Source organism: Sinohyriopsis cumingii, chromosome 5 (genome assembly GCF_028554795.1).
Source record: "Sinohyriopsis cumingii isolate HCF-2022 chromosome 5, ASM2855479v2, whole genome shotgun sequence".
Lineage (NCBI taxonomy): Eukaryota > Metazoa > Mollusca > Bivalvia > Unionida > Unionidae > Sinohyriopsis > Sinohyriopsis cumingii.
Window position 1 is genome coordinate 79,208,070 of NC_142965.1, and position 14,568 is coordinate 79,222,637.

Here is a 14,568-nt window from a genome sequence, read left to right on the forward strand (position 1 = left end):
ACCTCTTAATTCAGAGTGCCAAGTGAGGCAGCTGTTAGTACCATTTTTGTAAGTCTTTGGTATGACTCGGCCAGGGTTCGAACCCACAACCTCCCGCATCCGAGGCGGACACACTAACCACTAGGCCATCGGACATATATCAATGAAGAATAATTATTAAAAACACAGATTAGTCAAATTACTTAAATATTAAAAGCACATTACCAGTAAGATTTATGCATGTGCAACTTAAATGCACCATTTCTTTCACATAAAGAAAACTAAATACAAATTCTAGCCTCGCTCTAAATGGTGTCAATTCAATGAAAACTGTACAATGGACCAAAAACACTGAACTCAATTTACCTACCTTCTGGTAGCTGTCAATTAAGTGTTTATTTGAATTCTAATAATAGCTGGCAAATATCACGCTGGTGCATGAGGAAAACCTCACATAAACATGCTTGGGTTACTCAGCTTGTCCAACTAGCATGGTTTATTGATGGTCGGGCAATTGGGTAGTTTTCACATTAAAATGAGCACAAACTCTATTATAATTTAATTTTTTTATTTGAACTTTGCTAAATTTGTACAATTTACAGACATGTTTTGTCTAGTAACGTGAAAACCTGATTTTAAAGAAAATGCTCCACTGAAGACATGGTTAGTTTGGTTCTGACATTATGTCAGCTGTTCTTGGTAACTAAAGATTGTATTAAATCAGTAATACACTCAGTATATAAATTTACTGTGTACTGGCTTATGTCTGGTGGACACCCCACTCCTTGTATTTCTATATTTCTCATGCATCAGAATGAACACCCATGGATAGTAATGAATTGTTTTCTCAAGAAATGCTTACCTACTGTCCAGGGACATAACTTGTGTTGCCAGTAAGAATGTTTTTTGACTAGAGAGATTCAATTGATTGGATCATTACATTGCTCATTCCTGTGAATTTTAGTTTTGAAGGGGTAAAATAATGACTAAATACATGAAGGGCATTTTCTTTTCTTATATTATTATCAGATATATTCCAATGTGTAGTGCAAAAAGGTGATATTTTAATGAGTGAAGATGAAATCTATCCTGCAGAGGAATTTTTTTTTATTATAGTGTAAACCACACTTGCTCCTGAATCTATGCTTAGAAGATTAAACTCACTGTTCAGCACCCATTCACCATTTTATAACTTCACCTGAATGTTCAACCAATTCAAATGCTATTCACGAAAATCCCAGCAATTTAAGAGCTTACAATGACCTGAACTGTTGCAATAAATTACATTTTTCACATTTTATTAATATTTCATCCTATCCACTGACCACAAATCTTACTGAACCACTGGGTACTGATTGGTAGCAACAGTGTTAAACTGGTGAGGCTATTTATGAAGTAATAAACTGGCTTTTTAATGTTGTGGTCTAAGTAGTAGTAGTAGTGGGAACATAACTCCACTGAGAAGTGAATGACAGTGAGTCAACTGCCTTTGTTGGAAAATAATTTCACTACTTGCAAGGTCAATCAGATATAAAAGCATTACTCTAGGTTTTAAAATGCTCATATAACGTTCATAGACACACGCTTTCAAACATCATCTGGCATTATAGGAAATCTTTTATTTTTACAGCAGCTAAATATAGGATGAAAAAGAAAAAAAATATTTCGGCAATAATTTTCTATATTTCGTGCTTGAATACAATGATAAGTATACCTTTCAGTCTGTTTATGCTGTCAGCATATAATCTTAAAAAAATGTACAAACTCTGATCATTAATTTTTGTGAAGTCGTGTAAATATTATAGTATCGGTACAATGTTATATCATATGGATTTTCAAAAGATGCCACAACACAATACTACTAATACACTGAACAATTGTTTCCATTGCAATAACAAATGTCAGGATACAAGTAAAACCTGAAATGTTTGAAATTATCAGTTTCACCTTCCTTTAAACCTTTGTGATCTTCATGACCTCTTAGCACCAGTTCTAGTACAAAAATTATTCTACAAGCATACAAGGCTGTGAATGCAAAAATAACATGGAAGAATCCAAACCTTGTCTCCCCTGAATTAATTGTTTCATTTGGTTTCTTGTTTGTTTCAACGTTAATGTTTATATCATGCCAAAAACGTGTGCAAGGACAAACCAAATCTGATGCACCATGGTGCAATTTGAAAGTATTTTCCCAGATTTTTCCTCTTCTAGATAAGCGATGGATATGGACAAACAATCTTGTTATTGAGAGGCTTGTTATACATTCGATTCTGCTGAACCAGTGACTCAACACAAAAAAAAAAAAAAACAGACCACAAGGACTTTAAGGCAAGCAGCAGTGGCTAGAATGAAATTAAATTTTGAAAAATGCTTCTGTCACAAGTTGATTTTGTTTCTTAGACAAGTAAACTTTATTCTCATTGGGAGAAAAGTCTTGTCCAACGTAAAACATGATACCGTATTGATTTAAACAATACAAAAGCTGACCAAACAAAGAACAAAATGATGTAGCAACTGTTTTAGTCTATCATCTTATTACAGTGCCCCCTCTTTACAACACTATTCACCTGACCCAAAAGGCTGCCTATGATGGAAGTCCATTTTAAATACGGTCCAACTGTAAACAACATAGACTTGCTGTTGCAAAATGTACCAGCTGATTTGGGGCTATTTTATTAGTTCTACTGATTACACCCAATAAACTGCATAGAGAGATTTACCAGTGTATTATGTGATGGGAGATGTGGGCCTAGGAAGCCTGTAGTTGGATCCAATTCGAACTCCAGTATTGATAGATGGATACCATGTAATACTGCAGCAATTAAAAAAATGTTCACCAACCCAATATTGGAATCTATAGTCATACCAAATATATATATATATATATATATATATATATATATATATATGGGGCCATGTTATGCTGCAGCCGTATAAAAAGAGGGGGCTACTGTAATGATAAATACGAGCCTTCAAACAATGTTAAATCAAATGCTGATGCCAGACAGATAGATGCACAGTCAATAAAATAGAAAACTTCTGTTTGATAAAGTATATTAAGCTATATGAATTTCTGCATACTTAAAAATTAGTAACTGTTTAATTTTACTATTACGTGATATAAAAGATGAACAATAACATTAAACATCACACGGACACAACATTTTCAAAATGTTCAAGATATGGTGTGCAATAATTAGAATCAAAACTAAACGTGAGCTTCCCTGAGTACAAAACATGCATACATATGATTGCAACAAATATCATAATAAAAACTGGCTACCCTAAGATGATTTGTCAGAGTGGTAAATTTTGAACAATCCATTCCACATTTTCCTGAAATACAGGTTACTGGATTCTTCAGAAGGGAGTTTTATGGGTGAGAATAATTGATCTTACAAAACTGTTCATCTCCAATAAATTTTATGAAATGATCAAATAATTTCTGTAATTTGTGGGTCTTGGCGAACCTCGGAATGCATGAACTTGAAATTATTCATATTGTTTCATAAATTTCATTTAGATTGAGCAAAAGTGTAAGATTCTATTTATTAAATGGTAAGAAATACTGATTCTACTTTGAAAAGTGAAGAATAGTGAAATTACTTTGAAATACATTTGGAATGCCTTGGTCACTATCCCTTTGCTTTACATGACATCACCAGCTGTTATTTTGTTTATAGAACAAAAGTCCCACAAACGGAATACCACTCTACTGACTGAAAAGAATTTGTATATGTGTGTGTGTGTGTGATTAGGATTTTTAACATAGCTTTAAAAACATTTCAGTCATATTGCTATGTGTGTGTGTGTGATTTGGATTTTTAATGTAGCTTTAACAATTTTTCAGTAATATCGCTATGATGTCTGCAGTGTGACACTTTTATAGTGATGTCTAGCACTGGGGCATCATGCCGCAGACATGTAGCATGATGTCCCACCTAGTCACATTATCCTGACACCAGGACAGCCATTCCTAACACTAACCTCTTAATGCTGGGCACCTAGTGAGGCAGCTGTTAATACAGTTTTTGTAGTCTTTGGCATAACTTGGTCAGGGTTCGAACCCACGACCTCTCACTTCTGAGGCAGACACTATAACCACTAGGCCACTGAAGCGATCAAAGGAATTTGTAGGAATTCATGAGGTCATTTCTACCCCCTTTTTATTATATTTTTTTAATGGTAGAGTACTGAAATCGTCCAGGATATTCTTTGTAAACTTCAAAGTCTGAAATTGTTTGAGAGAATATATTCTATTTCCAAGTTAACATGTCCACAAGATAAGTGCAGGACACAAATATTTTCTATGGCCTTCAACTCTGAACTCCTCTCAGATACTGTCAACAATAACCAACATAAAATTAATGCTCCAAATAAGATAAACAAGTTATTTCACTGGCCTTATTCAAGCTGAACTTTAGACATATCCAGAACTGTTTCTCATACAATTCATTTACAATTCTCTGTGCCATCTTGCTCACAAATCGTCTCAGATAAAAGCAAAGTCTAGATCTCTAACCTTGAAATCAATGTCATTGGGCTTGCTATCAACTTTATTGTTGTACAAACAACAAAAAAGTCTGGTCAAAATTCATAGTTATAAGGCACTATGTTCATAAGTTCATTAAAGAACAAAAATGCAAGCAGTTAACTTTAACTTGATCCAAACATGAGAAAGGTTTGCTTTTCAAACTTGTTCCCAATAGTGTGGACTTGGTGTGTGGTAAGATATGCACCATTTTTCAGGTCTAAGTACATATTGTAAAAGATGTTTTAGTGAACTATTCAAGGGGTGTTGTAATAACAAGATCTGAGAAGGTTATTACAGTTGTTATGTTCAGCACCCATTTTATTCATTACATACCATAAAAAGTGTTTTAGTAAAAACTTATGTTAATAAGACAATCTGTTTAGGAGAAATGGCTACTATGGTGGATGTCAGATCATGTACATTTCATGACAAATCATTTAGTGAAAACTTGATGTTAATATGACATACAGTTCAAAAAGAGTTGCAATAACACGATTCTCAAGATGGCCACTATGGTAGCCATACTGGATGTCAGCTTCATTTTCATTTAGGACCATCTACAAGTAATAAGAAACTTATGCCAAATTTGATTTGACTGTCTATTCTGGAGGAGTAATGACAAGATTTTCAAATGGCCACCAAGCTGAATATCAGATTTTCATAATTTTTTTTTTAAAGCCATCAACAATTCACAAGCTTCTTAACGAAAATCTGAAGTCAGTATTATCATCCACTCAGGGAGGGGTAGTGATAATAAGATTTTCATGATAGCTACCATGGTTTTAATACTGGATGTTCAAGTGGTACCATTTTCATTTAGGACCAACTAGACATCATTATAAAAAGGCATGCCATATTTCTTTACTCTCCTCCAAGTAGTTTTGGAGAAGCAGTAATAACAAAATGTCAAAGATAATAAACAGATGATGGACAGAAGCCCATTAAAATGCTACAAGGCAATGATCACATGGACACAAGCCCATTAAAATGTTACAAGACAATGAATTGATGGTAGACACAAGCCCATTAAAATGTTACAAGGCAATGATCACATGGACACAAGCCCATTAAAATGTTACAAAGCAATTATCACATGGACACAAGCCCATTAAAATGTTACAAGACAATGAATTGATGGTAGACTCAAGCCCATTAAAATGTTACAAGATAATGATTAGTGATCATATGGATATATGCCCTTTAAAATGCTATAAGAAAATAGATGATGGTCAAAAATACCATTAAAATATTACAAGACAATGAACAGATGATGATACAAGCCCATTCAAATGGTACAAGACAATGATCAGTGATTAGATGGAAAAATGCCCTTCAAAATGTTACAAGGCAATGATCACATGGACAAAAGCCCATTAAAATGTTGCAAGACAACGATTTGATGACACAAGCCCATTAAAATGTTACAATGATTAGTGATTAGATGGACATGTGCCCTTCAAAATGTTACAAGGCAATGATCACATGGACACAGGCCCATATGAATGTTACAATGCAATGATCACATGGACACAAGCCCATCAAAATGTTACAATGCCATAATCACACAGACACAACCCCATTAAAATATTACAATGCAATAAACAGATAGATGATGGACAAAAACCCATTAAAATCTTAAAATGCAATGATCACATATACACAATCCCATTAAATGTTTTGATGCAATGAGCAGATGATAAGACACTAGCCCATTAAAATGTTACAATGCAATGATCACATAGACACAAGCCCATAAAAATGTTACAATGCAATGACCACATAGACACAAGCCCATAAAAATGTTACAATGCAATGATCACACAGACACAAGCTCATCAAAATGTGACAAGGTAATGATCACATGGACACAAGTCCATTAAAATGTTACAATGCAATGAATAGATAATTGATACAAGCCCATTAAAATGTTACAATGCAATGAACATATGATGATGGACACAAACCCATTATGTAAGCTCTTCTGTTCTTCAGCCAGTAGACCTGAATATGAGATGGGCATATGCATCTAAATAACACAGCTAGTAGACCTAAATAACACAACAAGTAGACCTAAATATTATGTGGACATATGCATCTAAATAACACAGCAAGTAGATCTAAATAACACAGCAATTAGACCTAAATATTATATGGGCATATGCATCTAAATAACACAGCAAGTAGACCTTAAAAACACAGCAAGTAGACCTAAATATTATGTGGACATATGCATCTAAATAACACAGCAAGTAGACCTAAATATTATATGGGCATATGCATCTAAATAACACAGCAAGTAGACCTTAAAACACAGCAAGTAGACCTAAATATTATGTGGACATATGCATCTAAATAACACAGCAAGTAGATCTAAATATTTTATGGGCATATGCATGACCTAAATATTTTACGGACGTATGCATCTAAATAACACAGCAAATAGACCTAAATAATATGTGGACATATGCATCTAAGTAACACAGCAAGCAGACCTAAATATTATATGGGCATATGCATCTAAATAACACATGAAGCATACCTAAATATTTTATGGACATATGCATCTAAATAACACAGCAAATAGACCTAAATATTATGTAGGCATATGCATCTAAATAACACAGCAAGTAGATCTAAATATTATATGGGCATATACATCTAAATAATACATCAAGTAGACCTAAATATTATATGGGCATATGCATCTAAATAACACAGCAGTCATGAATCCACAACTATTTTATTTACTATTTGTGACTTTTCTCTCATTCACATAAATGCTATTTGTAACTATACATTAGCTTGATTATGAAAATCCACAACTAGTAAGTCTGTTCAAATGATGATAATAAGCACCACAACATTTTATTATGCCAGGGTGTTCATCATACATTATGCTATGCCAAAATGTTCATCATGTACAACATTATGCTAAGCCAGGGTGTTCGTCATGTAAAACATTATGCTATGCCAGGGTGTTCATCACGAAGGAGAATGGGGTTAAAAGTAATTTGTTTTGTGGAAGCTCGCTTTGTTCTTGACAAGTGTGATATTTCCCCTAAATGTAACCCGACAACTGTTTCACACTCACAAAAGATGGGGATAAACCTTCTTCTTCCACCTTGGGTTCTATAAAACATTCTTGTAATTTTTAGAAATAATTCTGTCTCTTTTAAGACATAGCAAACTTGCATGTGATAAAAAGGAACATACTAATGTTTATTTTCGTTCTTTCAAACTTCTTAACTGTGCACGTGGTATACAAATTAGACATGTATTAGTAGTTCTGGAATAATCTGGGAAACTCCCATATCTGACTAACATAATATACAATGCCAAGATGTCCACAATATAGTCTAAGGATTTTTCTGTCAATAGTTTCTAAGATTATTATTTACTTTACTTTTCAAATCATATATCCACCCCTCCCCCCCCATCTTGTGTTGCACATAAACGCAATAGCCATGCAATAGCCATCAACTTGGGACCAATTTTCCAGATTTTGTTCTCAAAACGTTTTTATATATACTAGATTTATCTTTGCTTTCAACATTTTGCATGATATTACATGATTAGTTTAAATCAAATAATTCAACAATATCAAAGATTTCACTTTATTTTAATTTACCTTACCACAATATCTGGAATGCTACTATTTTAAGTAGAGGAAAAATTAATACAGCAAAGCCTTATTTATCAAAATTACAAGTTTATTCAAGTCATATGTTCCTTAATCTTGCCAATTTGGTAGTGTTCCAGCTTTATAACTCTCTTTATGGGCATCCCAATGTGACTAGTCTTGTAAGTGAGGGTGCCTTGTACAAAAGGATGCTCTAACAAAGTTGTTTTATAATACTAGTAGTGTATTAAAACATAAAACAGATGAATTTGATGTGTAATTACACTAGAATTCAGTGTTGTCCCTGGCCTACTTAGCAGGGTTCTGTAACCTAACCTCTCTGGACTGCACCCTGCTCTCCTTGAAGTGGACCCTACCCACTTCGGTGTACACCATGTCTTCCTTGGGGTGTACTATGCACTCCTTGATGTGCACAATGCACACTCTGTGTCACATCCTGCCTTCCTTGGCATGCACACTGCCCTCCACTGGGTTTACTCTGCACACAGCTTAGCCGGCCTTCCTAGGGGTGTACCCTGCCTAATCTGGGGAGTACATTGCCCTCACTGGGGAATACCCTGCCTTCCTTGCAGACTGCCCTACCTTAAACTACAAATGTTTAAATGTTTAACCCATGGTAACATTCTACATAGAGATTCTGGGCATCAATGTGGCATCATTTTACCCTATTTTTAACATCAGGGCAAGTATTATCTTGCCTATTTTTCACTTCAGGCAAATATTATTTAGCCCTTTTTTCACTTTAGGGTAGATATTATCTTTTGTTTATTACTGTATAAGCTAAGCTGCACTGCACTGCTTGTAATAATTTTTGCCTTAATTATTGTACTGTTACATCTTCAACACAATGACATCACTTCTTTCCTAAGTAACAGTATGTTAAAGGGAGTATTCATAAAATGACCTGGCTGTGGTTTCTGTTCTCATATTTTACATTGAAAAAAAAAATGTTTTTACAATTTAATTAATTACAATAACACTTTTATAAAAGAAAATGTTTAGGTCAATGAAAAGCATAAGAAACCTTGCAAAAATCATTAGAGATTTAGGACGAAATAGGGAATGCAGGCAAAGTGCTGCAGAGAACCAATGTGATCTCAATAACTGTGATATACTAAAACAAAGTCACTTATCAGCAAATACTTTTTTGTGTGTATTTAATGATAAAGGTTTATGATCTTCAATGCAGATCTTATCCATTTTTAATGAGTTTATCTTATTATTTATTGACAATTATTGAAAAATGGTACTTTTTGATCATTTGGCTCATTAGCTATGCAAAAATAAGAATTATTCCAATATTTTACAAAAGATCATCCTTCTTTACATCTGTAGAAAGCCTACACACTGACAGGGTACCTTCATAAAAGATTTGGTCATGCTTGACAGACAGCCAGAAACATGTTCCAACAGGCAATCAGCATGCTGCCCTGACAGGCAGACTACCTTGCCCCAACAGGTAACAATCATCCTGCCCCAACAGGCAAACCATCCTGCCCTGACAGACAACCAGCATCCTGCCCTGACAAGCAGACTACCCTGCCTCAACAGGCTACCAGCACACTGTTTTAACTGGTAGTCTGAGGACAACAGTGTAATTTTCTTATGTGCAAAGAATTAATAAAATGTGAAATAAATTAAGTAGCAATTATAAACTTGAACAGTTTAATGTGGTCCACAACAATTTCCATGTTGTACAAGGCAGCAGTATACTTACAGGCATTACAGCGATGGACCTGTTTAAAGTAATCGACAATTATACCCATATTTCACAAGGCAGCCATATACCGAAGTATTTTATTGTGAGGGACATCAAACTTGTTCACCCAAACTCATTTATATGGCCGCACATTCACGAAACTCCTCAGCTTGAATGTACATGTAAACTCAAGTATCGTATATACTCCTTTATAAACCCGGTCGTGTACAAGTCAACCCTCCCTCCCCAAACTGAATAGGTATAAACACAAAAAAGTACATGACCCACGTGTTAAGTTGACCAAAAAGTCAGAGATGTCATCACAAGATACACATGGTAAGTTCTAAATGCATTTACGAAGGAACTTACATTAGTATAAATTACCTATATAACCCTCTTGGGGTTGTCATGTACGATTATTACACAGAAATGGTATAAAATTGAAAAGTCAAGAAATTTATTTAATTTTCTATTTTCTTATTGTTTTTGCCTAATCTAGATCTAAAAGCAGACTGGTCCAAACTGCACATGGACAGATGAACCATTGCAAAAAGTAGGATACATTTGGGACTAAATACAAGAAAGGTAGGACATGAAAATTGTAGGTTAAAGAAAAAGACCAATTTTCACCTCTCTGCACACGTGCAATAACCAATCAAAAGCATCTTTCATAAACCTAGGCATCTGTCTAAACAAAAATCTCTTGGAAACAGAAGTAACCCCCAAAGTGCATATCCTACCCCCATTTCTGGTGAAAATAAAAAAGAATCTCCTAGGCAAAAAGACTTAAACAAAATTCTTCCACTTAATAGAATGGAAAGTTTCAGATCTGTTTCATGTCATTTTTGTTTCATTCAAGAATATCAAAAATTTAGTTTGAATGTGCAATACAGTTTATATGTCTTGTGAAAATGGGGTCTGGACAGCATTTTTTGATCCGGATCAAGTTGTATAAATGAGATTGTATTGTATTCTAATGATAAACCCAAATAAAGTCAACTCTCATTTGACTACAGAAATATTCATTAAAACGGTGCATTTAACTTCTTACCCTACAGAAATTTCCTGCTGACAAACATCCATATTTATTTTTCATCTTGTTTATTACCATACATTATTTTGGACTGAACTGAGAAAATGTCAGGATTTTTTTCTGGCCAATGTTTTAAATGTAAAAAATGGTATACAGCATAGCCAGATATTTCTGTGGATGTAAAGTCTATTGTTTTTGTTAAAAAATATGTCTTTTCAAGTTACCAAGTTAACTCTTTACCTCATAGAGTGTATGGCTTTTTAGCCCTTCGATATACATGCAGCAAAGTTACCCAGTGCAGTGTGCTATAAACAGAACACCTGTTACTGATTCGACTACATACACATAGGCCTGCCTGTTAAATGTTAAGCTGTGTAGTATATGTTATGTTTAACAGCAATTGTAACCATTTTACATTTTTGGTACACATCTATTATGTATGGAAAAATTTAGAGCAAAATTTGATCGTTACAGCTGTGTAACTACTTTGCACCAAAGAATTTTTTATGTACTTTAAAATCTTGAGAGAACCCGTTCACTGTCAAGTTAGTGAAGTCGCATGATAAAAAGTAGCTGCCATTTCTCATACTCAAAATTTACAAGTTCTTTGCATCTACATCACTAAGTCATCTGCATTTGATAATTTATGAAAACTAATTGCTGCCTACATCAACGTCAGGGCCTTTACATAAGTTAATGAAACCTTCATAGTTGTGATTCTAATCGTGAAAACTACGTAAGTACTGAACGAAATCTGCGACCTCCATTTTGGAGAGTAGAGAGTATGACCCAGTTACTTTAAACAGCAGATTTCAACCAGAGCATAAACAGCGACCATGTGATCTGACGTAATGGTCATTCACAGCAATGAAACAAGTATCTAATAGGGATTTTTCCCCGAAGGTTGTGCTATGAAAACCAGCTCAAAATGGATGATGTTTACAGCAGGCGTCAAAAAGCGCTTGTATGTGAATCAGGCAGAGGTGTCCAAAGGCGCTTGCATGCGAATCGGGTAGAGGCATCCAAAGGCATATGTATACAAATGTAGAGGCATCCAAAGGTGCTTGCAGGAGGTAAAGGGTTAAAGTTCGAAGGGGTTATTATTTTTGTGATCCAACTCTAATACCACCAAATTGCCAAAAATCACTGTTAAAAACTGCTGGCTATGGCTGTGCTCTACAGATGTTATGTACTTCTCACAGTGTGATGGGTGTATGGTGAAGTTGTTTGCATTTGCAGCATGCAAATTGGAGAGAATGTTGGCATAACTCTATGCTACTTTCATAACGTGTGGCTGAAATTTCTTTACATTCTGTAGTTATGGAAATCATGCATGATCTAAGCACACAGCTGATCAAAATTTCTGCAACAAAGTGCTGGAAAATTCTGCCGTAACTAATCCAAATAACACTAACTTTAGCAGCACTGTTATTAAAATTGGGAAAATTAAATTTTACTGGAGTAGGCAATACCAGCTTCTGAAAATGCAATTAATAAATTAATAACTTTAAAAATATTAAAAATAAAAGTTATCTGCTCATCTGCATTTTTTTTTTACAATTTACCAATCAAGTCCAGAAAGCAAAAATGACGCAGCGGACATAGAAGTTCTGCAATAGGTGCACGTCTGAAGGTGAAGCTGTATACTTTATCACCCATATTACTCCAATCAATCATACACCAACATAATGGGAATTAAAAGTTCTTTAAAAAATTTAAAAGATATAAATGGTCTTTTTTAAATAACTAGGGTAACCAGTGAGGAAAACATAGGAAATTAGTCTTCTTTTCAAATCAAACCCTATGTAAAGTACAAAACTGTAGTGCCCAATCTATATGGTACAAAATATTTTAAAAATTGCAATAAAATGACTGATTCATTGCTTTGATAATATTGCTGGCTGCAAACTTGATCACTGTAATAAGAGTTCACTATATTGGATTACCCCCACCCCCATTTCTTTGTTTCTCTCAACCTTAAAGACCAATTCATGCCTATATCAGATTTGTTAAGAATATGTTGTGTACTAACTTGATATTAACTGTCATATGATCTACATTAATACAATCTTTTCGTGGGTCATATTTCAGTTATAATGGATAATAATTCCAAAAGCTCCAGAATTTTTGAAACCTCTTGAAGTTGATCCCTCTTATTCTCTTGACCATGCCCCGACTCAATCACTATCTCTCCCCAGGAGAATGACGTTCCACATCATTCACTGCAGGGTTTGGGGGAACAGTTGATAGGGCCTCCTCTTTGCTCCGATTTAGTGACACATTCTGGAAAAGAGAAACAAGAAATTTTAAAACATGAAGTAATAATTTCAATTTGGCTTGGATAGTACAGTGGCAGCATGCTTGTTTTTGAGCCTCTGCAGTATCACATTCGATTCCCAGATTAGGCACTTACTGGGGGCATATGGCCTGACATCTAAGGCTGAGTCCATCTAATACCAACACATGAATTTATCAGTTATACGAGCTTGATCTACAATGGACAATAATACAAAGATAAATAGAAATATAAAAAAAAGAAGTGTACAATAAAATCCACGTCAGTATCAGCATAACAAATATTGCATTTTTGAACATTACATATGGGTAAGGAGCATGAAGAATGGGTAACTTCAACCTACCTTTTACTTTAAACTGGTATAGTATCCCTTGAGATATTTATAAATATAAAATTTGGGCATTAAAACTAAACTTAATATTCTAAAAAATAATCACAAAAGAATTACAAGCAGCATAACCTACATTTAATAATTTGGTTAAATACCAAAACAGGATGCATGTATATTAAAGTTTCATACAGTATATGATGCTAGAATTGTGTTCATGCAAAATGACTGTTCATTTGCAGTGACCTAAATGGAAAACTTAAACAGGATTGACAATGAGGCATGCAATGTAACACTATTTGTCCATTTCACATTCTTGGAGGGGTATACAAACTTATCTCTAAATTCCATCAATGATGCTAATGAGAAGTGTGATAATCAAACTGCATCCTATAAAGTTAAATCACCTACATATTTAGATCCATCTTCTATACAGAACATCTTGCATGTTCAGACCACTCTTGTGGTCAGACCACCAACATATTGAGACCACACTTGCAGTCAATCACCTACAATTGAGACCACTCTTGCAGTCAGATCAACTATTTAGAACACCCTACAGTCACACCAACTACATATTAAGACCATTCTTGCAGTAAGACCACCTACATATTGAGACCACTCTTGCAGTCAGATCACCTACATATTGAGACCATTCTTGCAGTCAGATCACCAACCTATTCAGAGCACTCTTGCAGTCACTTCACCTATATATTCAGACCACTCTTGTTGTTATCACAAATATATTCAGGTCACTCTCTCAGTCAGACAATCTACATATTCAAACCACTCTTGCAGTCAGACCACCTACATATTAAGAGTATTCGTTGAGGTGCCAATAAATCTGTCCTATTGGAAGATTTATATTGTCAAGTTACACTAAATTTCTTCAACCATCACAAATGCCTATTCTCTTTAATGTTATACATACTATGAATTCATTTTTCCCCTCATAGGTATATATATTTGTTGCTACTTCAAGGTCAAATATGGAGATAATTTTCAAGAAATCTGTCCTGCTTTTGCCGAGAAATATTTGTAAATTAAACATCCTCTTTT

At 34.5% G+C, this 14,568-nt stretch overlaps 1 protein-coding gene across 6 annotated transcripts in view; it reads right to left on the reverse strand.

The window, feature by feature from the left end:
- Positions 1-530: 530 nt before the first annotated feature.
- LOC149799563 (6-phosphofructo-2-kinase/fructose-2,6-bisphosphatase-like) overlaps positions 531-14,568 on the reverse strand; it is a 171,226-nt gene continuing 157,188 nt past the window's right edge. For all 6 annotated transcript variants that reach the window (XR_016421187.1, XR_016421189.1, XM_089958894.1 and 3 more), the window contains one exon: positions 531-13,168. Coding sequence is in view for 4 of the 6 variants with exons in the window: in XM_089958894.1 (XP_089815020.1) it covers positions 13,070-13,168 (99 nt within the window). In the remaining 2 variants the exon portion in view is untranslated. The remainder of the gene's footprint in view (positions 13,169-14,568) is intronic.